The 23,766-nt window shown below is 38.7% G+C and overlaps 1 protein-coding gene across 1 annotated transcript; it reads left to right on the forward strand.

The window, feature by feature from the left end:
- The first annotated feature begins 10,166 nt into the window (after positions 1 to 10,166).
- Positions 10,167 to 17,172, forward strand: LOC139712871 (uncharacterized). Its single transcript, XM_071624651.1, has 2 exons — positions 10,167 to 11,354; positions 17,068 to 17,172. Exons 1-2 carry the CDS (start codon positions 10,167 to 10,169, stop codon positions 17,170 to 17,172), a joined length of 1,293 nt encoding a protein of 430 aa, XP_071480752.1.
- Positions 17,173 to 23,766: the final 6,594 nt, after the last annotated feature.

Genomic DNA, 23,766 nt, shown 5'->3' on the forward strand with positions numbered 1-23,766 from the left:
AAATGGGAATAAATCTTCCTGGATTGTATCTTTTTTAAATCTGTAATTTGGCCAAAAAACTTTAAAGGTATATTAAAACGTTATACTTGCTGTAGTTGTAGTTGTTGTTGTTGTTGTTGTTGTTGTTGTTGTTGTTGTTGTTGTTGTTGTTGAAGATGTTGTTGTTGGTGTTGGTGTTGTTTAATAACAAGACCGTTCTGTTTTCTATGAGGCCACTCGCAAAATAATTTCAAATCATCCAAAATATGAAGTACAAAGTATCCAAAATATCAAGTACAAAGTATTTAGTTCCAATGCTCTAACTGATTTGCACAATATTTGCACGGGGGTAAACTCTTTAACATCGTGTATCTTTTTTAGAGATTGACTTTGCAGCGTCGGGCTATCACGGGATAATCTTTACCACACCCTACTCCTATATCATCACACTCGCAATCCCTTTTCCATTCCATAATTCTTCTATTTTTACATACTAATTTTCTACCCTATGTATATATCCAGGAACTAATATGTTTTTTCCCCTTTCAGTTATACATGGTAATGTAAAAAGATGACAACAATAATCACCTTTATGTCTTTGTTGTTCTTTTATTCTATGTCTATGACTTGTCTGATAGATATGAAGGTTCGAATATTCTATGTTGTAAAACACAGGGCCCCGTGGAAGATCACGTATTTGAACTGGACACCATGTATTTGAATATGAGTTAATAAAATAAAGAAAAAATAAATATCCATTTCTGTGCAATTTTAAAGGGACTGTACAGTACTGGTTGAGGTGAAGATTCAGGTTTATAATATTCCTAAGTGAGATAATGAGAAACATCTTATGAAATATGAAAGAGCTTGTAATTCTAAAAAGGATTCAACATCTTTTTTTTTGTGATGAAAATGGCTGAGACATCAAGAAAAGTGAAATAATAAAATGCGTCAGGCCATGCCTTTTATTAGGATCTCCTTGCTTGACCTTGCGTGTTTTTTTTTTGTTATCTCAGCAAATTGAAAACCGATTTTCATCAAATACAATTTTGACTCCCCTTAGAATTGCATGCTCTCTGACATTTCATAGAATGGTTTCTGAATATCTCGGACAACGTTAAAAGCTAAATCCTCACCTCAACCAGAACTTTAGAGTCTCTTTAAAGGAAATCAAAACCCGAAGAGAAATGTGGATTGAGTGAAAGCAGCAACAATAGTAGAAGGCATCGGTGAAAGCTTGAGAAAACTTGGATCATCGATGCAAAAGTTATGATTTTTTTTTATTAAGTTTTTGTGTTAGAACAGGTGGATGAGATGAGTATATATATACCGGAGTTCATGACGTCGTGTGTGGACAGCAATATAAAGAAAACATTAAAATAATTCAACAAAACTTCATATTTCATGAAAATTACACATTCTATCAACTTAATACTGTGCTTAGGGTAGTAATTTATCCCCTGGTTCCTTCAAGTGGCTAGTAAAGTGCTCTTATATTATGCTAGAAAAAATGAAAGCATGTTGAATTCTCCCTATGTTTTCTTTAACACCAAACATCCAGTTGTTTCATTGCAGTTGTTTTCCATTTGTTCTGTTTTTTTATATTGTTGTCTTTTTACACAGTTCGTTGAGTGTGTATACCTCCACTGTACACATGATTCAGATTATATGTCTATATTTTGCAAGCTTTGTGGTGTTTTAATTGGCTTTTTATATATTTCATTGCCTTTTTTTTTTTGGTTTTTATAGATGTAAGTGCATGCATGAAATTAAAGTGAACTTCTTACAGGATCAAACCTATTGCTCGTTCACTCCTTCAAGTACATTGTGAATTTGCGTGTTGTCTGCGTGGCTGTTAGTAGCAGTGTATGACATGTCAATAACGGAAACTCCTTGTTAACAAGTTGATAGAAACTGCTACTGTTGAGAGGCTTGTTTGAACGATGTCAAACGTTTATGGTGAAGCTGTTATGTGTGTGTATGAGTGTGTGTATGTGTGTCGTTGTACATGTATGTTTGTGTGATCAACTTGTAACCCCTCCCCTTTCCCCTTCCTTTATCATAACATATTGTTTTTCGCACAATATAAGTTATACAATATAGATAATTATTCATATGATATATCTTCCCATTAGTACGTGCGATTGTTTACTTGAAATATATAAGTAACACAAAAATGATGCACCAAAATATAAATAAAAAACGATCCCCATCTATCCTTGTTGCTAGAGGAGATCGTTTCAACCTAATTCTAAGCATCATACTTGCCAGATTGTCACAACTGATATGGAATTGTTAGTCGAAAGAAATAAGATAAAATCATATGTCTTGCAGCACAAGAATATGAATGTGTCAGGCATGGTTGTCCACACATGAATAAGCTTCCCCTCCTTTAAAATTCTTTTGCACACAGTGAAATGCATTCATGTGTGATGAGAAATGCTCTTGTGTGAATTTACCAAAGTAGGGCTTATAAATGCTATACGGCAGCACTAGTTCACATCAAAAATCTAAGAGCTGAAAGGGTCCTATTTTGCCATCTCTGTTTCACCTGACAAGAGGTACCACCCTGCCAAGTGGACCAATATGTAATATTTACGAGGCGGAGGCAGCTTCCATTTAGGGTGGACTACTCATGAGATTCAGTGATCAGTACCATTTTCGGTCAAAGAACAGAATGCAAGTTCATTTCAAATTTTCAAATGAGATGGTGACACGCTAACAGTATCCCCTCAGTGCAATGAAAGACAGAAAATCAAAATCATGTCGTACGATTGGCTTACTATGCAAGGTGAACGTTCATTATACGCTGTGATGTCGGATAGGTCTAGACACTAGCTGTGTTCGAGACATGGGGAAAACCCGCTTCTATATCAAGGGTGAGAGTGAAAAAGGTCACGAAGAATACAGACATCCCTCTGAAAACTGCTCGGCCATTTTGTGAGCGCTGTGTAATTCTTCCCGCTTTCTAAAATAACAAACTCTTCATGAGTTTATTTCATTTTCGTCTTTAAGTAAGACCATATTCAATCTAATTTGTGTTAGCACCTTCCTACAGGCTGATTAGACATCAGATCGTGATCTCGTGTCTACATTTGATTGTACTTCGGAGACGTAATCAGCAGAATTAAACCAGGAAGTACGGCGTACTTGGTAAGCATACGGAAATAATATCCACACTCGTGTGTTCCTTAATATTGTGCCTGACATGTACAGTGACGTGTAGTTTTACACATGATGCATGAACACTAGATATGCTAATTATTGAATCTCTTATTTGTATGATCAACATTTTTTTGTAATGGTTTTGTTGATTTTAGGTTAACATGTTCAATCCCACAACCTATCATCATGCTGTGTTAATATTTGTGATAGAGTTGTGACGCTATACAAAACGGAAAAACCGACGTATCAATACGACTGTGACAATTTATGCATCGTGAAAAAGAGATATCATTAATCGATGTCTCCGCAGAAAATAAATCAATGTCTAACAATGTTATCACAGATTTGTGCAAAGAGATTGGACGTAAGGGCATTTGAAAACATGCGTAGAACTTTACACAGGTCAGACCTTTTTAGGACTTTCTTTTCAATGACCTGCTTAATAACTTTCTTTTTATTTTTCAACCAAGCGAAACGAAAGAGAGGGGTGGTTATTCATGTTTGTATATTTGGAATTCGATCAGAGTGTCTACAGATGAGGAACAAAACTACTCAAAGAAAGTTTGTATCCTACAGCCAATTTGACCATCTCTAAACACAGCTGTTAAGAAGCATCCTCTTCATTTAAATGCACTGTGATGCTGTACATTCCTTCAAAGGTTGTCGCATGGCGACTGAAAGCCAGGAACATTATAAGAGCTAGTATAAATATACTTTGTTAGCCTCACAATTACAACCCCACATAGCGTATAACGCTGATCGAGTTACAACACTGCAAAATGTTCACACCAGTAAAAATGTATGACAATGTTCCTCTCCTCTTCCTTGTTCTCTTTCTTCATTGTTCTTTTGAGTCATGTGATACTTTCCACATATAGTATCAAAGCCTCAATTTAACTCCTCAAAGAAGTCCATTATGGAGGTTTTAGGACTTGCTTCAGAAAGATTAGAAAGGATGTTGGAGGAAAGCGCCTGACTGCTAGATGCTCAGTCATTATTCTTTACCTCTTGTGTGTGTGTCCTTTCTGTGATCTTTGCTTGTTTCTTGTCTTTTTTTTTTGGGGGGGGGGGTGGTAAGTGGAGTGTCATCAGAAATTGAGGTTGAAGTATTCTAAGCAACAATGAAAAGATGCTATCCTGGAAGTAAAAAATGAATAGATAAATAAATAAATAAAGCATCCAATTAAACTTCTCACAGGAGTGGTGCACTGGATTTTTTTTCCAATACAAAGATGGACTTATTTTCATAATATTGCTAGAAAGGGACAAAGGAAGGCAATAATGCAGTCAAGCATGGGCGTCACCAGGGGGGGGGGGGGGTGCGTTGGGTGCGAACGCACCCCCCTTCAGACCCTTAAAAAAAAAAAAAAAAAAAAAGAAAAAACCTTCAGTTTGCGAGCGACCTCAACGCCGGACACTAAATGATTATTATTTTTTATCTATTTTTTTTTTAATTTTGCATCGGGGACAAAAACAACAAAAAAGAAAAAATCGTGGGCAAAAGCAATTCGCACCCCTGGTTCTGACAGCACTGATTTTATATATAATCAATACTAGTGCAAGTGTATTCTATACGTGTTGACTATATACATAGATTTTGGACATCCTTCCCATACTTGGTCACTTCGACGCCACCTCGCTGGTCATACCTCCCACAGTCATGAACATAAACCGACACCCTTGACTACCAGTGGCGGATCCAGGGGGAGGGGCGCACCGGGCGTCCCCCCCCCCCCCCCCCCGCCCCTCTTAATTTCCAAAGCGAAAAAGTATAGCTACAAACGGCAGTTTTTGGACTGTAAAATGTCAAAATTTTCAAGCTCGCTCGCTGGCATTTAGTCGTAATGCCATTCTCCTGAAGTTGCTGGCAGTTCCACCCGGTGCGCCCCCCCCCCCCCCCCTTACTGCAAAAAATATAGCTACAAACGGCAGTTTTGGGACTGTAAAATGTCACAATTTTCAAGCTCGCTCGCTCCGCTCGCTCGCATTTAAATTCTCCTAATATTGCTGCCAGTAATTGCCAGCAATTCCGCCCGGTGCGCCCCCATCCCTTGATTTCCAAAGCGAAAAAATATGGCTAAGAACGGCAGCTTTTGGACTGTAAAATGTAAAATGTCCAAGCTCGCTCGCATCTAATCTTTATGCAATTCCCCTGATGTTACTGCCAGTAATCGTCCAGTTGCGCCCGGTGCGCCCCCCCCCCCTTGATTTCCAAAGCGAAAAAATATAGCTACAAACGGCAGTTTTTCTGCTGTAAAATGTCAAAATTTTCAAGCTCGCTCTCTTCGCATTGAATCGTTATGCAATTCACCTGATGTTGCTGCCAGTAATTGCCAGCAGTTGCGCCCGGTGGCATGCGCTCCACCCCCCCCCCCCCCTTAATTTCCAAAGCGAAAAAATATGGCTAGGAACGGCAGTTTTTGGACTGTAAAATGTAAAATTTTCAAGCTCGCTCGCATTTAATCGTTATGCAATTCACCTGATGTTGCTGCCAGTAATTGCCAGCAGTTCCGCTCGGTGCGCCCCCTCCCTTAATTTCCAGAGCGAAAAATATGGCTAAGATCGGCAGTTTTTGGACTGTAAAATGTCAAAATTTTTAAGCTCACGCGCTCTCTTCGCTCGCTCGCATTGAATCGTTATTCAATTCACCTGATGTTGCTGCCAGTAATTGCCAGCAGTTGCGCCCGGTGGCATGCGCTCCCCTTAATTTCCAAAGCGAAAACATATGGCTAAGAACGGCAGTTTTTGGACTGTAAAATGTAAAATTTTCAAGCTCGCTCGCATTTAATCGTTATGCAATTCACCTGATGTTGCTGCCAGCAATTGTCTGCAGTTGCGCCCGGTGCGCCCCCTCCCTTAATTTCCAAAGCGAAAAAGTATGGCTAAGAACTGCAGTTTTTGGACTGTAAATTGTAAAATTTTCAAGCTCGCTCTCTTCGCTCGCTCGCATTTAATCTTTATGCAATTCCCCTGATGTTACTGCCAGTAATTATCTACAGTTGCGCCCGGTGCGCCCCCCCCCCCCCTTAATTTCCAAAGCGAAAAAATATAGCTACAAACGGCAGTTTTTCTACTGTAAAATGTCAACGTTTTTAAGCTCGCTCTCTTCGCTCGCTCGCATTGAATCGTTATGCAATTCACCTGATGTTGCTGCCAGTAATTGCCAGCAGTTGCGCCCGGTTGCATGCGCTCCCCCCTTAATTTCCAAAGCGAAAAAATATGGCTAAGAACGGCAGTTTTTGGACTGTAAAATGTAAAATTTTCAAGCTCGCTCTCTTCGCTCGCTCGCAGTTAATCTTTATGCAATTCCCCTGATGTTACTGCCAGTAATTGTCTGCAGTTGCGCCCGGTGCGCCCCCCCCCCCCCCCTTAATTTCCAAAGCGAAAAAATATAGCTACAAACGGCAGTTTTTCTACTGTAAAATGTCAAAATTTCCCAGCTTGCTCTCTTCGCTCGCTCGCATTGAATCGTTATGCAATTCACCTGATGTTGCTGCCAGTGCCAGTAATTGCCAGCAGTTGCGCCCGGTGGCATGCGCACCCCCCCCCCCCCTTAAAATTTCCAAAGCGAAAAAATATGGCTAAGAATGGCAGTTTTTGGACTGTAAAATGTAAAATTTTCAAGCTCGCTCTCTTCGCTCGCTCGCATTTAATCGTTATGCAATTCACCTGATGTTGCTGCCAGTAATTGCCAGCAGTTCCGCCCGGTGCGCCCCCCTCCCTTGATTTCCAAAGCGAAAAAAATATGGCTAAGAACGGCAGCTTTTGGACTGTAAAATGTAAAATTTCCAAGGTCGCTCAATATAGCAACAAACGGCAGGGTTTTTTTTACTGTAAAATGTCAAAATATTCAAGCTCTCTCGCTCCGCTCGCTCGCATTTAATTGTTACGCCTTTCTCCTGATGTTGCTGCCAGTAATTGCCGGCAGCTGCGCCCGGTGCGCCCTCCCCCTTGATTTCCAAAGCGAAAAAATATAGCCCCAAATGGTAGGTTTTTTTACTGTAAAAGATGAAATCCTAGCTACGCCGGTGCCCTTTCCCCCTTGGTTTCCCTCAACAACAGTAAAAGTCTAGGGATTGAGAGCTTCCTATAATGTCTGTCAAAAAAAAAAAAAAAAAATCTCGTTACATTAGGGTCAAAACGCACCCCCCTTGAAAAAAAGCTGGTGACGCCCCTGTCAAGTCATTCCCATTGTCGACAAAAGCGTTTCTCTGGGTGTTAGATCCATTCCGTGTACACAAACCCACGGAAGGAGATCGAATCCGAAGTGACTGTAGAACTATGACGTCAGTCACATATAAGGGTTGATAAGGGTCCTTCTTCCGTACCCATTTACTTAATTCATTCCTTTCTAGCCCCATTTCGACAGAAATTCTCTACCATTAGGGACTATGGTTTCCTGTTTTGTTTCTCCATGAAGGTTAGAGGGCAAAATTTAACAACATTTAATAAAATTTAAAAGACTTTGTGCCTTATTCTGTTCTTGACGTATGAGGTAGATGAATAAAGTTCTCGAGAGTCTACCAAAACTAAGGAAGCCAAAATAACTTATTATTATCATTATCATTATTATCATTATTATTATTATTATCATTATCATTATCATTATCATTATCATTATCATTATCATCTTTTTTGTTATCATCATCATTATTAATCAAATTTCTATGGATTGGAGGAAACATTGTAACATGACATACAGGCAGGGAAAAGGACATGGGATTGTAATAATTGCTAGTTTTTTCTTTGCGTACAATTTTATTGTTATTGAATTATAGTATATAGTTTTGATGAGTGCATCTTAATGCAACTTATTATTGTATTACGAATATTCCTTTGGATTATTAACAAGTAATACCTGATTTTATTCTATGTCGCTCCATCCTATACGATAAGTTCACTTAACACGTGAATGTCTATCAATCAGATTTAGTTAGCCCAGAAATAAAGTTTCCTCAGTAATCATTTTTTAAACAACATTAACACACACCTGTTAAATTGTGTTTCGTTCTGTTGTTCATTTTTAAGAATGCATTAATTCTAATATCATGCTTCGCATGAACTCTCTCTTTTTCAAGATTGAAGATTCAAGATTCAAATCATTTATTATCATGCACTAAGGCATTAAAATCTTCTCAACAGTCGCCATTTCAAAATTCTACATGTAAAGGAAAATGAATGTATACATAACTGAAAGACAAGTAACATAACACTAAACAAAGTACATCAAGTACGAGTATTCTAATAATCATAAAATATTGCACTTGGTCCCTGCACATGTACATGTGTCTTGTTCCAAGAGATTCTGGTTTCAGCAATTATCTCAGTAAACTCAGTTAATGAAACTCTATTAATGAAAACTAAAAGCACGCATGGTTCGGGACCCTACCCACCCAACACTCAAAAACAATACACGCACACCCATACCAACCCACACTCACACACACACACACACACACACCCATACTCACTGACACAATTACTTGGTTTGAATAATTTAAGGTGGTATATGAGAATACATAATTATTACACGTTTTGTTAAATTTTATTTCTATCACACACCTAGCAGCTGTGAATTGCATAAAATATCATGTATTGATGGTAGAGGAGCTGTGTTTAGATGAGTGTGCTGTACTCTACTGTACCACTTTGACACATGTACATCGTTATACATGTATAATTATACCAAATTTGTAGAAGGTATGGATCTTGTACCATTATCTTTTTAAGGATCGATATAGGATATAGTATACATAGATACACTGTTCTTATTTAAATGCCTGACATTAGTTTCCTAAGTGGACAATATTTGCACTTTTGGATACAGGGGTGTAATAATCTGGCATTTTCTGGTGATGTATAAGTTTGGTCTGTGTGTATAACTTGATAGGATTGGATTTTTAGGATATTTAATATTATATCGGTATATAGGAAAGTACAAGTATTTCTACACATGTGCATGTTTTACACATGCACTCACACACACACACAGGCGTACACCAAACTTTTTTTTTAGTGGATGATATTTACATATTTGGAATATAGGGGTATCATAATCTGTCAATTTGTTGGTGATTTAAAAGTACTGGTTTGTATGTTTGTAATGTAGGCCTATACTTTATACCCCAATTTTGGCAGCAGTAATGGATTTTAACATACATGTATTTCCTTTTTATCTCTTTTATGAATTCATAGACAGCAATATTTGAATAACATCCCTGCACATGTACTGCGTGCGCAATTGGGCATACATGCATTCTCTCTCAATTGATGCAGACATGTGCGCACAAGTTTCGGGACAGGGGGACAGGAAGTTTGGTACGGGTGTGTGTGTGTGTGTCTATGCTGTCTGTCTGGGTATGTGTATGTGGTATGCTTTTGCAGTGGGTGGATATGCATCACTGTTTTTGGTGCGCAGCCGCACACTGACGCTGTGGGTGTGGATATGTGTAGGGGTATATACAGCTGTACACTGATGAGGGCGTGTATGAGACGTGTATGGGTGCGGGTGTGTTTGTGTGTATGTATGTATGTGTGTGTGTGCGTGTTGGTGTGTGTGTGTGCATGTGTGTGTATAAAAGTCTGTTATGTGTTTGTATATGTGTTTGTGTGTATGTGTTCATGTGTGTATGTCGTATGGTATCTTCTATCTATCTATGAAACGCTAATTTCAGTTTTGTGCTATTTACCAATGTGTTTACCACTGTTATGTTTCTTTTGCTATTAGATAGACAGACACCATGGCAACGGTTCATCAGATCAGCAGCCAGAATCTGGAGTGTCCTATCTGTCTGACGCTTTTCAACCGACCTAAATTACTCACATGTTCTCACACGTTTTGCAAAGAATGTCTTCAACGAATATCTCAAACTCAGTCCGACAAGGAAACTATAACATGCCCTATATGTAGGAAAGAAACGCTCATACCCGGTGGAGATGTGGACAAGTTACAAACAAACGTACCGTTGAGTTTTCTCGTTGACGAAGTGAAAACCAAGAATCCTACATGCACAGTTTGTGAGATGGACAAGTCGCCAGCTGTGTCCTACTGTCAGGACTGTGGGGAATATTTGTGTGATTCATGTGAGAAAGGGCACTCTTTCTGGAAACCGTTCTCAACCCACGTAGTGATAGCTATGAGCGAGGTGCTCTCGGGAAAAGTTCAGGTTAACAGGCGACGGAAATGTAAGAAACATCCTAATGATGACGAGGAGTGTTTCTGCACTGGATGTCGGGAATACGTCTGTTGTAAGTGTGGGATGTTAAGACACTCAGAAGCAGGACATGATATCGAAGAGGCAGCTATCCATGAGGAGAAATTAATGGAAAATATCAATGAGTTGAAAAAAGGAGTAAAATCAAAGAAAACGACCATTGAAAACCATATCGAGTTCATAGAGACACAACGCAATGAAATAACAAGTATGTTTAGAAAGCTTGATGATGACATCGACAAGACGTACGAGGAATACATGCAGCTATTGTCAGCAAAAAGAGAAGAGCTGAAAAGTCAAGTGAAACAATGGTCGCAAAAATTCGAGAAGGAACTACACTCCATGGAGACGGAGAGTCGGCAAACAATCAGTCACATGACCGCTATGGAAGAGCTGGTAACTAACGGTATGAAGGTGCCGCTGGAGAAAGACGCCTTGTTTGCACACGACACCCTGTGTGACAAGTTGAAGAGCTTTCTGAGACGAGATGATCCTGATGACCGATCACCGAGAGGTATGACAGAACAAACTCGGAAGATTTCATTCCGTAGACACGAGAAGGTCAATGAACTTTGTCTCGGAGAGTTGGAAGGTTGTACGTGGGACGTCCAGGGAGGTGACGTCTCACCTCCCTGGGATGTCAAAGCAGACGTAGAGCTCCCTAGCGAAACTAGCGTGACCTGTATCGCTCGTGCACCAGGCGGTAAGATGGCGGTGGGATTGTATAATAATGGAATCCATCTCTACTCCACTGATGGCGAGTTAAAGCAGACCGTGCTAAAGAATGTCACTCATGTCCTTGGAATTGGATACCTGTCTGATGGTCGAAGTGTTGTACGTGATATACTGAACAATATGTCTCTCTACACTCCACAGTGGGAGAAGCTTGACGTCACGTTTGAGACGATCAGTATCTTTGAAGGAGGTCCTGGAGGTCTCACTGTGGATAAAGATGATAATATCTACGTGGGTTATAGCGAATTCAAGAAGATCCAGGTATTTACCCCACAGGGTGGCAAGGCTGTCAGAAGTATGATGTGTGGTGGACATATACCATTGCAATCATTTTTCTTTAACAACACGGGAAAACTGATTCTACAAGACTCGACTGTTGTAAGTGTTGTGTGCCTTGATTGTACGGGAAAGAAGGAGAAAGTCTTGAAGAAGGAGGGTTTGAGTCCCTACCAAGCTGTCTGTAGAGATGATTCGGTCATCGTAGCCTGGGTTAAGTGCGAGGAAGATCTCGTCAATATCGATCGATACACCAGTGATTTGGAACATATGTACAATCTTGTTACTGATTTTAAAATACAACTCTCACCGTGGCGGCACTATCTACAAGAGTTTGAGAGTGGTGAGATAGCTTTCTGCACTTCACATAGACTCTACATATTTGATGCGATTTAACCTGAACAGTCGTAGCCGGCCGGCACTTGTTCGGCTGTCAATGGTTGTAGCATGTAAAACACACACACAAACAGCCACACACACAAACACAAAACAGACACACAAACAAAATCTTTTGTGTGATATTCTAAGTGAATGGAATATGAAATCAGCAACAAGAAACATCTCGCGCTCAGCTGTGTAGGGACCAGGGTGAGGAGATTTGAGTTCTCCTTGGTATCTGTCCATTTGTATATTCATTTGTATTCGTTGTTGTTGTTTGAGCGTGCACTTTAAAAACATGAGTTCAAATCTTAGAATAAGCTACCAAGTCATTCCCGGAACCATGGGGCCTCCCATGAATCTACTATAAACTTGGAGGTATCACTTGATTTGGGGATTATTTCCATATGATTATCTGATTTTGGGATTTTGGTGTCCTTTTGGGTCCCCATTGGATGAAGACATAGTGACGAGCAATTTTTATAAATCATCTTCTGTTACCCTAGTGATAACGTCTGTACAGGTTTGTGACAAAGTTCAAGTGTTTTAAAGAAGATATTGAAAACTGCATCCTACTTATTCCTAGCACTGTATAGCCTACCATTGTAACAACTGGTTTTAGGAGAAAACGACTTGTAAAGACTCCGTAATTTAGAGGCTATCTCTCCCATATGATCCTCCCACTACCCCTACTCCCTACGACAATGTGCCCCTCTGGACCTTCTACTGTGCAATGGTGACCACTTGAATGAATATGTATCTTCATACACTCTAGCAAAAAAAAACCTACCAAGTTTGGACATAATAGCAATTATATTGATAAACAAACACGAAACTATACGATTCACTCACTCGTAGCCCCAGTGCTTGAGAGAAGATTTGTGAATATTTATTTTTTGGGGTGTTTTGTCTCTCCACCCCGGCCCTCCAGCGTAAGTCTAAAATATGTGAAGGGGTAAACAAACCTACTTTTTGTGTATGCATACATCTAAGCCTACATAGGTAAACTCATCTTATATGAATTGCAATACAATGACAATTAATTAGTTGAGATACACGAATGGTGTATCGTGTCGTCTTCGTTTTTTACATTAGGTATTTTGGCTGCCGTACTTCTCTTTTTTGTTATTGCTGCTGTTGTTGTTGTTTGTAACCCATTTTATATATATTACAGTGCAGTGACGAGTGCATCACGGAGTAAAATAGTACTTACGAAGGTGAAGGATATTTTCATGCTTTCGATCGATATCACTTGTTTCATTGTTTTTACATGTAATAATGCAAAGGGACTGTCTCTGATGGTCCAGAGCATTCTCCACTTATATTCCAATCATGTAGTTATGGCATCACTGAGAAGCAGTGCAGTGAGAAAAGGAAAAAGGTTAGATGATTTGGTACGTAAACCTCAATTTTATATGTGAACACACACACACACACGCACACACACACAAATGCAACCCTTAAAACGTTAATACACATTCGAGCCCCCCCCCCCCCCCAAAAAAAAAGAAATGATAATAATGAAATTAAAAAAATGTCATGACGTATAGATAACTATAATTCAACGATCGATTTCAGGTTCGTTGGGCGGTAAGACAAAACCGAAACCGGAAGAAAAAAACAAACAAACAAAACAAATGATAATGACAGACCATAGCAATGAACCCGGCCAAATGCATTGTTGTGGTAAGCAAGCCTATTTATTCTTTCAGCTTATTTCCAAACACGTTATCACAATACTAATTTAAGTTTAACAGACTTAGTGTATTGGCATTGATATTCCAAAAATCACATCTCATGGGAATAAAACATTTGAGTGAACAGTAATACAGTATTATACTTTAGTATTGAGATACCAATCGTGATTGCTAATTCATAATGTATCCTACACTCGCCCTTGTGTGTGGAAACACGCAGCCCGTTGATCAGCCAGGGAACAGAATATAATAATAATAACAGTGATAATCCATTTTAAAACACAGATGCTGTTGTCATGAGTACGGAGATATAAAATGCAGCAATTAGTTTGCAAAAAATAAAAATACACTGCAAAAAGTCCGGTGTTAAATATGAAACACCGAGCTGGTGTTAAATTTCCGGTGCTCATTCATGGTGTTAGATTAACACCTCCGGGTGTCATTTCAAAATATAAAATTGCTTTTTTTGAATACTAGTAGTTTCTTAGGGACTGAATTTCTTGTTAATTCTGAACAAGACGATGAAGAATTTTCCGATAAAGTACTTGATTTTTGAAAAACAAAAAGTGTAAACACATTTACACCACAGTAACACCAGTTGGTGTGGTCTCCTATTGAAGCTGGACGGGTGTTATACCATTGAAATTAACACCACCAATATCAAATCAACATCATGCGGTGTCATTAATGAATTAACTCTAGCGCAGTGTCAAAAATATCACCAGCCACAGTGTCAAATTAACACCACGAAGCGCCAGGTGAACACTTTTTAACACCTTCACAATACATTTTCTACACCTGTGGGTGTGGTCCTTTATTGAAGCTTGATCGATGTTAAGTCTAACACCGATGATTTTACAGTGTAAAAATAAAGTAAAAAAAAAAACACTGCGTGGTTGTACTTGAAGGTCTTCCAGATTTTCGATACAAATTGTCAAACAGGATATCACCCAAACAAAATTATATCGCGACTCACATTTTCTTTTTTTCCTTTTTTATTTCCCCTACCTCTATCAGACTCTCTCTCTCTCTCTCTCTCTCTCGTAATTTTCTTTTTATTTCACATTTTAATATATGATAATGTTCTGTACTTTTCTGATGTCTGTGATGGCTTATTTCTCTTTTGCAAATTTGGAGTGAAACAGTGCCGTGTATAAAACCAATGATGTTAAATGTTGAAACGAAGGAGACTTGAAATGCCACGTCTCTAGTATATCTTGAAATAGGGTGAGCAAGAAGCTGTATATAAAACTATTAGAGCTATATTGAAGTTACCTAAATGTTTAATATGGTTATTGTGTTATATGTTTTATTAATGTCATTATCATCCATCGTATAAGCTGATCAGCTTGGTATTTGTACAGCCAGTGTCACTCATGTAGTCCCTAAGTTGTCATAGCTGAAAAAAAAAAAAAAAAAAGAAAGAAAGAAAGAAAGAATGTAACAATAGCTTCAAGCTTTTTTAATGTATGTCTTTGAAAATTTTTTGGTGATGTTATCAAACTATCATGACACACAGTATTCATAATATCATTCTGTCATTTAGAGAAAGATGCGTAGTATTGGTGGTAGAAAGCTTTCACTTTGTTCATTCATACTTGAAGAGTTTGTTTGCAAACACCGATAAGTCCATATTTGCCAAATGGAGATATTTGCGAAATAAAGGTCAAGAAAAATAAAGAGAATAATAAGAAAATTTTTGCTTCTTTTGACCATAACTTCAAAAATATACCTGTGTACGTAGTGACCAATATACCATTTAAAAGGTATTATTTTATACTTTATGACAGAGACCGTCCTTCAAAATCTTCAAAAATGGACTTATCGGTTTTTGCGAACAAACTCTTCACTTATTTCAATGTTATCCTGCTGTACAGTCCTGAACAACACATTTCGCATGGCAAAAGGAAGCAAGTGACAGTTTAATGAATATTGACTTTTTTATTGATTTGGCATATTTGAGGCATGCTCTATTTAACTGAAAAATTCAAAAGTTACAACTTTGGCCCATTTCTGAGATATTTGGGTGGCAAAAGGAAGTAATTGCACAAAATTGCATGAAAAAATGGAAAGGAAGGAAGTTACAACCGCATGATATGATTGTCACTTGCTTCTCGTTACCAAATCATTTATATTTACACACAATATATTTTGGCAAAAGGGAGCAAGTAACACTCTCATGATATAATTGCCACTTGCTTCATTTTGCCAATTGTTTATGTTTGCTACAAATCTATAATACTTTGGCAAAAGGAAGCAAGTAATATACTCATTATATGATTGCAACATGCTTCCTTTTGCCAGATTTTTCATGTTTGCTACAAATCTTAAATATACATTGGCAAAAGGGAGCAAATTACATAATGATGAGTTTCTCATGGGAATATCAATATTCTTCGAACTGTCATTAATGCATAACTATATGACTTACTTGCACCATTACCGACATTATTTCTCATCATGAATTTCCATGTTGAAGGGCCTACCCAGAAGCATATTTTCTTCATTAAACAATTTGTAGCATTCGTACTCAATGTCACTTGCTGCCTTTTGCCAAAGTAGGGCAGAACACACTTGGAATGATGGGAAGGAGCCAGGGCTCAACACATGCGGTGGCCCGAGGTGGCCCGCTGAAAATTGATCTCGGGCCGCCAAATTTTCAAAAAGTTTATCATTCGATGGCCCGATCGAGCAACGGAAATGCAAACTGGATTTTTTTTTTTTTAATGTTCGCTGTTTTGGGGGCCTTTACATTTCTCTTTCGGGCCACCAAAATTTCAGATATAAATATTTTTGTGACCTGAGCGGGTCACATAAGAAACAAGTTAGCGTCGAGCCCCTGTGAAAAGATGACTGCATTTCATCAAGACAAATCGAAAACTTCCGTACACATGGACCTATAATTTGAATACAAAATCAATGATGAGATGTTGATATTTACAGTGTAATTGTATTGTAAGTAAGTGTTTTGTCTGTGTATTGCAATACTGAAGTTTAAGTGTTTTGTATATAAATCAATCCCCGCTCTTGGTAGGATTAAGGAATCTGATTATTCATCCGCCGCATTTTATTCAATTAGGGAGCTTTAGATTTGCGGCGCGGACGTTTAGACAGCGATTGGCCGGTTCCTCTTTCTCACTGCGTCATGCTGCAAAGTGCCAAGGTAGCTTTAGATTACGCGAGGACGCAACCTATAAAAAACTATTATGAAGCCATCATACCATTATACCATGATAAGGCATCAATTACATTCGCAAAACATGTTTTTTTCTGTTTGCTTGTTTTTTGTTTGTTTGTTTTTCTTTGTTTTTCTTTTACTCTGAACGTCCACTTTGCAAAAATCTACAGCCCCCTACATAGTTGTAGTTTATATGCGGTGACGCGATACTTACTCCTGCGACAATCGCCCCTGTCTTATTTTTTCCAAGGACTTGAATAGCGTTAGGGTTAAGGTTAGAGTTGTATTGCGGTTTTAGGTTTAGTTTGATGTGAGGATTAGGATTAAGGTCAGGGTCATGCTTGTGGATACAATTTATGTTTTGATTATCTTGCAGATAAAATGGGAGGAAAATGGCGCAGGAGCAAAGATCTTACGGTTAAGTCTGTTTTTCTGTTGGTGATAGCCTCAGGACAGAGACGGTCCACGATTCACGCCCTATCCACAGCCCCCGGCCACATTCATTGGGAAAGTTGCGCTGAGCGCCTCCTACCACGCGCTGACTTCATAGCCAAGTACCAGTCGGCGTCGTCGGGGCCCGTGGAGATCCTTCTCCGTCCTCTCGCAGTTTTTCTTTGCTCTCTCTATTTCTGTCTCTCTTTCTCCCTCCTCTCTGCAAGAACAGAAACACTTCAGGGTTCAGCGTAAATTTACCCGATGTATCTTAAGTCAAATAAATACGGTCGTGTGTTTGCCTATATAAGTGTAATTTTGCTCTGTTCATGCCACTCTTTACAATTTGTTTGTTGTTATTGATGCATGCTTGCAATCATTTGGGATTTTGCTTTTTTTTTCCCTTTGTAAGTTTTCATTTTGAGGTGGCAAAAGTTCATTAAATCAACAATATCTTTTGAGAACTCTGTTTCCATGTCTCTTTGTGAGTGTACATAGACTCTACATAATTATGTAATGCGATTTACCCTGCACAGTCGTAGCCGACATTGTTTGTTCGCCAGTAGCATGTAAAACAAATAAACAAAAATCTTTAGTTTCATATTATAAGCGACTAGAAGACTAGTACACGTTGAATGAAGATTACGCGAGGGTCTTATAGGAACTGGCTACACACGTGTCACGCCGGCTCACGTGAATATATTCGTACACTTACAGAGATCTTAGTCATATCTTCAAATTAATATTTTTTGGTGGATGATGGACCTTTCCAAAGATGAACATCTATTATCATCCAGCAACACATTACAACAACAACAACAACAACAACAACAACAGCAAACACTCACCAATCAATCAACCCCCTCACAAATGCATAAAATAAGTTATGTAACACAGGCTAACAGCTCGATCGGCCGGAAATAGGTCCTCTTTTGAAACATTAATGATATTTTGTCTGATTGTAGGAAGAAGATTATACTGATGTGATGAGATCAAATCAATTCCTCAATAGGCCTAAATATTCACCTTATAAGAACAAATTTACAAGTTGTTGAAAATCAACTCGCCCATTTTTACTGTAATTTTGTGTCGGCAATCCACTGTACGCGGGAAATGTCCCGAATCATTATTATAATGAAAGGGGTGAGATTGTAAGTGCATTTTAGTAGAAGAGGAAGACGAGGAGAAAATATTCGATGTATAGCTAAGGAGGTCTCCACATAGCTGTTTGGCAACAATAAAAACCTCTCAACCCATGATTGATAAACAGCAGGCATGAACGGTGTTCTCTGCTCTTTCATTTCTGCTAACATGGCTTAATGTTGGTGAGCGTTCGAGTGTGTCATCGACAAAGCCAGTGTTATAGGTTTACCACACAGGCAGTGAGTCGTCGGTGTGAAGAAGACGACACAAACATGAACCGCAATTACTATCCACCATAGAAGCTGATAGGGACCAAGGTATACACTATTGTATGTATCAGGACAGTTACAACTATACTACTGATACTACCTAATGATGATGGTAATAATGATAATAATGATAATAATAATAATAATAATAATAATAATAATAATAATAATAATAATAATAATAATATTATAATAATAATAATAATGAGACATTCTCTACCTAGGGAAGCTTGTTACAGTGTTGCCACTGCTCTACCAGAGGGTCCTGCCATTATTATTACCCTGCCATTGCCAGGTACCCATTTATACACCTGGGTAGAGAGGGAAATTATGGGTGGAGATCTTTTCCAAGAACGAAAGCTCTGGGCTGGATTCGAACTCGGGTCTGGCGTTTGGTTATCGGTAGTCTTATCTAGTGTATACCAGGTTGCCCCAGTTCTTTCAGAAATCGAGGGGATTTCATATTACAATATTTCTGGTTTGACATGCCAAGAGGGCGAAATATATTATGGAATTTATATTTACGTCTGAATCAAGTTTAGTCTATATTTTCATTTCAATCATGTAGGACGGCTGGGGCTGAAATGCGCCTCTCCACTTTTATCAATAGGCCCTATTACAATTGGGGTGCAGAGTGGAACGGCTCCGAGATACGCCCATTTTTATCCATAACCAGTTATCCATTATCTTACCCCCCCCCCCACAAACACAAAGATACACACACGAATAAACACGCACACTCGCACAGATGGTGGCGATTGACCGTCAATAACATGCGAGCGAGGGCAGTTCCATATGATTATGCCAAACTCCCAACAATAAAGTTTATTATCAACCAATTTTCAGCGGATCTCTTCGTTATAGTTTTAAAAGTCTGGGGAAGTAAAGATAGCTGATAATTATACACGAAAAGAATACATAACATAAGTTTTCAAACTATTCTCTCTTATTTTACTCAGATTATCATCCTATTCGCGATGAAATAGCGGTAGGCCCTTGTGAGGGTATACCCCGTTGTCTTCTCCCATAGAACAATACTCTCACAATATAGTTTTTACCACCACCCCCCACGCACACACAGCCTGACTAATTGAAGCCAAACATAAAATGGAATCCCACAATATGCCTCTTGCTTGTCCATTGTCGTATGCATGAACAGGTCACTGTACAATGGAATGAAAATTCATCATTGAATGCGTGGTGATTTGTTGTAGGCACAATAGTGTGTGTTGGATGAGGGGAAAACCCATTTTATATGAATATAATAGGTCAGAGCGAAAAGGTCACAAAGAATGCAAACATTCCTTTGGAAGCTACGCCGCCATTTTGTGAGTACTGCGTCATACATGTCTCTGTTGAAAACAACAAACTCTTAATGATTTCATTTTGTTTGAGTCTTCAAAGTAAGACCACACTGAGTCTAATTTGTGAGCACCTCCCTACAGGCTGATTAGACATCAGATCGTGAACTCGTGTCCACATACACTTCGGAGACATACCGAAATCAACAGTATTGATCCAGAAAATACGGAATACAAGTAATAAAGGTAAGCAAAAGAAACAATTATCACATTCAGGTGTTCCTAAATATTGTGCGTAACGCGTAGTTTTACAAGTAACGCATGATCACTATTAATATACTCAACTCAATCCCCTTTGTTGGGTAATTATTGTTTTTGTTTGATTTTGCTGATGCTGTTAAAATGTTTAAATCCACAACCTACGTTAACATAACATAGTTGACAGTATGCCAAATAGAAAAACCTGTTCCATGTTGATTTCCAAAATGACCATAGATTTATATTTCATGCGCAGGCCACCAGGTTTCTGTATAGAACGGGTTAATTGGTGCAGACCAGACCTCTTCAGGTCTGTCATCCAGAATTGAGGATGAAGCATTCCAATCGGTTACAGCTCGTTATTCCGAATGTTCTTTATTTCGAATTTCTTTTTCTGATTAAGAATCTCCAGAATAACTAATCTTCGGAATAACGCCCCAAATGTTCCGATTAACGAACCTTCGGAATAACGAACAGCACCCTTCCAATCACAAGGATGCTACCCTAAATAATGAACGCATGTCATCGAAGTTCTCACGAGAGAACTCTAAGCGTTCAAATAGAAATAGGCTTATTTATATATTGTACAAATGAATAAAGATTTTAAAAGGGCAATCCCTCCATTGCCTCCTCGAATTTAATGCCTCAATATAATAAATCTTGATTAGTGTATCGTAATCATTATCATATTCAAATTGATGAAATTCTTCTGTCGAGGTGCTTTCTTTGTAAACTGATTGACAAATTACCGTACATGGACGTAAACAAGGCTATACGGTCGCAACTCAGAGCGGCGATCGACCGATTTGTAACCTGCTCGGTCGCCACTGAGATTTTGGCACCGTTCAGCAGTTTTTGGAGATGTCGAGCAGGCTGTAAAACCAAGGAGGTGACTGAGCGATGCTCTGTCGATTTCCAGTCGGTCGCCGGTCGATTTTAGGTAAAAAATTCGAAATATGAGGATCTTCTCAGAGCAGAGACTGAGCAGTCAGCGAACGATGCCCCATTAGCAACAGGACGATCTCCCAGCGGCCACCGGCCGATTTTTACGAAATCTACGGGTGATCGATAGGTCATCTGACGGTGTCCCGTAGGCGTACCGGCCGCCGCCCGCCGGTCTCTGCGGGAAGTTTCTCACGAGAAAACTTGGTTTATTCATGTTCCTACTTTTTGTTCCCTAAATCGCTAGGCGGCGACCACTCGATTATAGGTCAGTACCTGAGCGGTATTTTGGACGGAGAGTGAAAACTGGTCGGTCGCCGCTGAATGTTAACTCTGCGTTAAAACTTCAGCGGCGACCGACCGATGCCGTAAAAATTAGTGGTCACTGGTCGATCACGACCGTAGCGTAAGCAATGAATTTTTCACTGTTTTAGTAGTAGCCATAATAATAATAAAAAACTAGAAATGTCGCTATGGCGACTGGTATGCATCCGCCATAATGCATGATTCTCCTCATAGGTCTAAATAGTACATGTGGACAATGTGTGATTACATTTTCACAAAATTGGCAAAATGTTAAAATGACAAGTTTGTCACAAATGTGATGAATGCTCACTTTCCTTGACCTAGGTTTAATTGGATAAATAGGAGAGCATGTACCTGGGATTTACAGACTTTAACTTGACTTTGACCCATTCATACGTTTATGCATTGAGAAATTTTCAAGGTATGGAGAAAAAGTGCAATTTCTGTATTAAATAGTAATTTGTTACCATTTTCATCTGGCCTTTGACCCTTCAATTCATAAGCTAATCACTGTCATTTTCATTTTTTTTTTCATTCATTTATTTTTCATTTCCAACAAAAACATATAAATATATTACACAAATTGAATACAGTACATAAATTTCATTATACAAAGTAAAGGATAAGTTTACAGAAAACTTGAAAGTATACGAAAATGTTGGAAATGGGGAGGAATGCTAAAAAGTAGAAGGAGGCAGAAGATGCATAAATATGTAGTACGTTTCAAGATAACTTGAGCCACTTCCTAGATATGGAAGAAAAACTTAGTTCAGCACTTTCACTTGATCTTTGACCTTTTGACCTTTGAGGCAAAAACAAAAGAAAAAAAAACTTCCCAGAGAATCTCTATTAGGTTAAACATTCATACACCTAGTGTAAAAAAAAAATAATAATCCTGCTGGCATTGCAAAAACATGAAGGAAATATTCATTAAAATTTTGAAGTGTTGCCCTTGACCTTTGACCCCTGACCTTTGACCCCCATGAACCATAAATTCTCTAGATAATCACTGCCAGTCAGTACATGTATGTTCCATGAAGAGACCTTGAACAATTTCCAAGGTACAGAGAAAAAAGGTGAAGTTTTAATATTTTTACTTGACCTTTTGACCTTTGACCTTTGACCTCATGACTCAAACTTTCACCAGAGAATCTTAATTGAGTAATACATGTATACACTAAGTTTCAAGAAAATATCTTCAGGCATTGCATAGATATGATGGAAATAGTAAAATCTTATGTATTTGACCTTGACCTTTTGACCTTTGACCTTGAGCATGTGCACCCAAAAGTTGATAGGCACAACTTCACCCCCTAATACACATACATGCCAAGTTTCATTAGGATACCTCAAAAGGTTTTGATAGTTACGGACGGACGGACGGAAGGACGGACGGACGGACGGACGGACAACCCGAAAACATAATGCCTCCGGCACCACTTCGTGGCGGAGGCATAAAAAAATCATGGGCGTACGTACTCGAGCAGGATTCGGAACCTACACCCTCTTGATCTACGACACGCCTGTCCGGAGATCAGGAAGGAGGTGTAGGTTCGAATCCTGTTTGAGTACGTACGCACATGATTTGCCAATCAGTTGCAAGTCATTCTTGTTTTACGAATACTTCTTTCGAGTATAAACTAGTAATATTTGATTTTATTCAATGTCATCCTATGACAGACACACTAAACACATTCATGTGATCTCCGTCCTTCAAGTAAACAATTTTGTATAGTAAATCATAACCCTTGTATTGTAACCATGTCACTGATGTATGTGAAAAGAAAATTGTTGAAATTGTAGAATCCAGCCATACTGAGCATCATATTTGTGCATACTATTTTGTTTGACCATATATTGTTAAAAATGTAAATGATGCAATACGGAGAAGAAATAAATCATATCACAGCTTATATTTTTTTGGAACCAGGAAATAAAGCATCCTCAGTTAATATATCAAAAATAAAATAAATCAGTTTAATTGTCCTACATTATTTCCTTCTGTTTTTAGAATGCATAAATTCTAACATTATGCTCCACATAAACTTTCACTTTTTTGTAATGCTAATTTCTTGTTCTAGTATTTGTGAATAATTTAACACTATTTTGTTTGATTTGTTATTTGACAGACACCATGGCAACGTTTCATCAGACCAACATCCAGAATCTGGAGTGTCCTATCTGTCTGACTATTTTGAACCAACCGAAATCACTGACATGCTCTCACACGTACTGCAAACATTGTCTTCAATGTATCTTTCAAACTCAGCTCAACCAACAAACTATAACATGCCCTTTATGCAGGAAAGAAACGTCCGTACCCAGTGGAGATGTGGGTATGTTACAAACAAGCGTACCGCTGAGTTCTCTCGTGAACGAAGAAAAAACTAAGAATCCAGCTTGCACAGTTTGTGAGATGGACGACAAGTCTCCAGCTGTGTGCTACTGTCAGGACTGCGGGAAATATATGTGTAAAGCCTGTGAGAAAAGCCA

The sequence above is a fragment of the Diadema antillarum genome, unplaced genomic scaffold (assembly GCF_040938485.1).
Source record: "Diadema antillarum isolate AM-2024a unplaced genomic scaffold, OU_Dant_1.0 seq00001870_RagTag, whole genome shotgun sequence".
Lineage (NCBI taxonomy): Eukaryota > Metazoa > Echinodermata > Echinoidea > Diadematoida > Diadematidae > Diadema > Diadema antillarum.

Bases quoted from the DNA above. Each gene is read 5' to 3' on its own strand.
- LOC139712871 (XM_071624651.1), top strand. From the start codon at position 10,167: ATGGACAAGTCGCCAGCTGTGTCCTACTGTCAGGACTGTGGGGAATAT. The intron at 11,355-17,067 runs GTATTTACCCCA...TGTTGGTGATAG, and splicing joins GCGAATTCAAGAAGATCCAG to CCTCAGGACAGAGACGGTCC.